This window comes from Punica granatum, chromosome 1 (genome assembly GCF_007655135.1).
Source record: "Punica granatum isolate Tunisia-2019 chromosome 1, ASM765513v2, whole genome shotgun sequence".
Lineage (NCBI taxonomy): Eukaryota > Viridiplantae > Streptophyta > Magnoliopsida > Myrtales > Lythraceae > Punica > Punica granatum.
Genome location: NC_045127.1, coordinates 47,103,845 through 47,107,251, shown reverse-complemented (window position 1 = coordinate 47,107,251; position 3,407 = coordinate 47,103,845). Strand labels below are relative to the sequence as shown.

Sequence of the window (3,407 nt, the reverse complement as noted above, 5' to 3'; positions counted from 1 at the left end):
AAAGAAAAAAAATACTACAAAACCTTATCACCAACTGCAACCTCCATTCATCAGTCTAGTCGCAGCAAGGCGAAAGTACGGCTGCCAGTGGTTATTACGAGTATCGAACGAGAAACAACTCCAATAGCTTCAAATCGCAAAGGATTCTGTTTGGTGGTTGTGCATGTGGTCTTCCACACTGTTCATCAAGACTCAAATCTCCAAGACGCAGGTTGTATGAGTAATTTTGTAAATCCATAAAACTGGGCATGAAATTGAACAATTTGCATGTAAAACTGGCCGAGGCAGTAGACAAGACGAATACCAAACAGCGGCGATTCCCACCACAGATAAACTGTCGTTTTCCGTTTGACGTCACTCATTCTGTTACAGTGCGTTTAGATTTAGAGTTAAAGTAATTTTGATTGTGAAAAATGACAAATGAGTTGGGATTATAAATTTGACTTGGGAAACGTGTATTTTTGTCGTGTAGTGTGTTGAGTTAAAGTTAAAGTTAAAATTTTTTAAAGTTAAAATTTTTTACTTGAAAAATATGTATTTTTATTATGTAGTATGTTGAGTTAAACTTAAAGTTAAAATCAAAATGATTTTGATTGTGAAAATAAACATGTCCTTAACTTCCGCTGGTATTATTATTAAATAAAACAAAAAAAAGGAAAAACAAAAATACCGCGCTGCCACTACGAGTCCACTGCCATATCCAAACGGATAACACACAGCAGACCGAGCTCAAGTCCGGTGAGGCCCTCCAATGGCCGCTCTCTCAATCGGCATCGCCGCCACAATTCCTTCCACAACCGCCACCTCGAGGTCTGCACCGGCCCGCCTCAGGCCCAGGATACAGTGCGTCGGTTGGGTATCCCCTCGATTCCTCTCCCATAGCTTCAAAGCCTTGACATGAACAAATTGAACCGCTGGCACGGCACTGACAGTTAGCCCTTCCGTAAGCCGACGAACTGACCGGACTTTCTGTCTTTATTCGAAGGAAGGATCCGGAAGGCTTGTTAGGGCAGCCGCAGACGGGCCACATCGCCCGGCGAGAGTTCCAGAGGCGGCTCGAGAGGGATGCAGATGCCCGGGAGGCGTTCGAGCGCCATGTCCAGGAGGAGAAGGAGCGTCGCCGTGCTCTTCGAGAGGTAATTTTGCGTCTAATCATTATCACTGGATTTTGTTTCCGGAGGTTTGTTCCTGGCTTGATTGATGAATTGAGAGGTTTAATTTTGCATGTTTTTGCCAGTCCCGTGTGGAACCAGATACTCCAGCAGAGCTGATCGAGTACTTTCTCGACACAGAAGCACAAGAAATCGAGTATGAGATTGCACGAATGAGGCTGAGGTAAACCTCGTTTTGTACTTTGTATGCGGATAAAATCTTAGCTATAATATGAAGATCGCCGATATCAAAGACGGGTTTGAGATTAAGTCTTATGTTATGTTCAGTATGTTTAGAATCTTTACTTCGATAATCAAGTTATGTTATATCCTGTTGCTGCTCTCTAGTTCATAAAAAATCCAGAACCGAAGTTTCATTGGATAGTCCAATGTCTCGATGGATTAAAGCGCTTTAACAGTCTGCTTGTTAGAAGTTGGATTTGGATTATAGAACATTTGGAGCAATAGACCATTGGGCATTAACATCTCATACTGCTCGAAGTCTTGGCCAGTTCATGGCGTTCAATCTGTTCTATGGCGCCCATAGATTATTATCATTTCTTGAAACCATCAGCATTTTAGTTTTATAACTTTGTCTTTCTAATGAGGATGATATAACTCTGTTCCAAATGGATTTGCAGATTGAATGAAGAATTCTTTTCGCACTTAAAATTTGAATTGGGCCAACTTCGGTTCGCTGTCAACAAGACTGAGGTTTATCTTCGAAATTGTGCAATTATCTTGTAACGTTTTTGCACTTTACTCAGTCTGATTACCATGACATGAAATTCCAATGGTTACACAGGATATGGAGGACAGATTGATCGAGCTGGAAGCACTTCAGAAAGCTCTGCTCGAAGGAACAGGTTTTGCTTTTGCTTTTTTTATATAAAAAACCGGTGAATTTCGATCCATCAAGAGAGCGGTCTTGCGTATCCATTAGTACTTTGCTGATATGTTTAACTGCACTTTTAAATTACAGAGGCATATGACAAATTGCAGACAGACCTCATGAAAGCTAAACAAAGCCTAACAAAGATTTTGACATCGAAGAATGTCAAATCTACGGTACATGTTGCTACTTCAGCAGTCGAACCTCCGAGTATGAAACTTTCTTTACTTATTTACTCAGACTCTCCATCTGTGCAGTTGCTGGAGATGGTGGAGAAGAATGAGCTCAACCGATCATTGTTGGCACTTCTTGATGAAAATATAGTAAATGCACACAGGGGGAAACAGGTAGAAGTATATTCCAAGATGATCTGCTTTCATTGCTTTTGCAGAACTTTCATCGGTTTTGCTCTGTAATGTTTGAATATGTAAAAAATGGAGACATGCTGCAAATGAAAACTTTTGTCATTCTAGACAGCCATATACTGAACGGAAGGTAGTCAAAGGGCAGCAGAAAATCCTAAAATGTATTATGGGGTCCTTAATGACCTGGTTGGAAGTATAACGTGGCAAAGAAATTTATCCCTCACCAAAGTTCTTCAGATCGACGCATCTGAATCTTGCCCTTGTGATAATTCTATATGTGCAGAAACAAGCAGCAGAATACATGGAAAAGGTCCGTGCGGCTGTTCTCAAGTACATTACAGTTTAGTCTATTTATAGAGCGGTGTGTACCATAGCCAGCCCCTATGAGGATTCCGGGTGAGTTCAGCCCGCCTTACTGGTAGGTAGACATCTATCCGCAGAGAAATTTTTGTAACTAGTCATAAACTGTACCTCATGCATGGAACGTCGTTCTCTTGATGTATCACTAATGAAATCCGAATACTCATTAAGGTAAATGTGAGCTTGCGCCCAAATCTTCGGATCAGATAAGTTCCAGTGTTAATCAACTGAGTTAAAGAGCAGCCGAAGTTATTATTGCATAATTGCTTTGAATTTCCAGACATCCGGTTCCATATGCAGAGCCTACAACATTTCCTTCTCAAGGCTCCTAATATATTCTGTTGCATCATGATGAACTTGATTTTCCGTCTCGAGAAAATCCAATTCTTTGGCTCGGGTGGAAGCCCTTTCCTTGATCTAGTCAATCACAAGAATCAATCATCTGCTCTTAACTCGATCCTTCCTCATCGTTGAATATGCGGAAAGCTGATGTCTCAGACTGACGGAGGCTTTGTCTATATGAAGACTGTTCAGAAATTTGCTGTTGAGGGGGTCCTCAACCAATTAAAAGTATAAGGCCAATTTCACTTCCCTCTAATGATTCATTTAGAGAATCCATCCTATTTCTTCAGAATGAAA

At 41.0% G+C, this 3,407-nt stretch overlaps 1 protein-coding gene across 1 annotated transcript; it reads left to right on the top strand.

Moving 5' to 3' along the window:
- The first annotated feature begins 647 nt into the window (after positions 1–647).
- Positions 648–3,010, top strand: LOC116188482. The gene is made up of 8 exons (XM_031517911.1): positions 648–856; positions 990–1,136; positions 1,238–1,335; positions 1,793–1,865; positions 1,957–2,017; positions 2,134–2,219; positions 2,301–2,390; positions 2,692–3,010. Exons 1-8 carry the CDS (start codon positions 752–754, stop codon positions 2,752–2,754), a joined length of 723 nt encoding a protein of 240 aa, XP_031373771.1. The 5' UTR covers positions 648–751; the 3' UTR covers positions 2,755–3,010.
- The last annotated feature ends 397 nt before the right edge of the window (positions 3,011–3,407 follow it).

Coding starts and splice junctions, on each gene's coding strand:
- LOC116188482 (XM_031517911.1), top strand. CDS start 752: ATGGCCGCTCTCTCAATCGGCATCGCCGCCACAATTCCTTCCACAACC. Junction 1,866..1,956: donor TCGCTGTCAACAAGACTGAG/GTTTATCTTCGA, acceptor ATGGTTACACAG/GATATGGAGGACAGATTGAT. Junction 2,018..2,133: donor AGCTCTGCTCGAAGGAACAG/GTTTTGCTTTTG, acceptor TTTAAATTACAG/AGGCATATGACAAATTGCAG.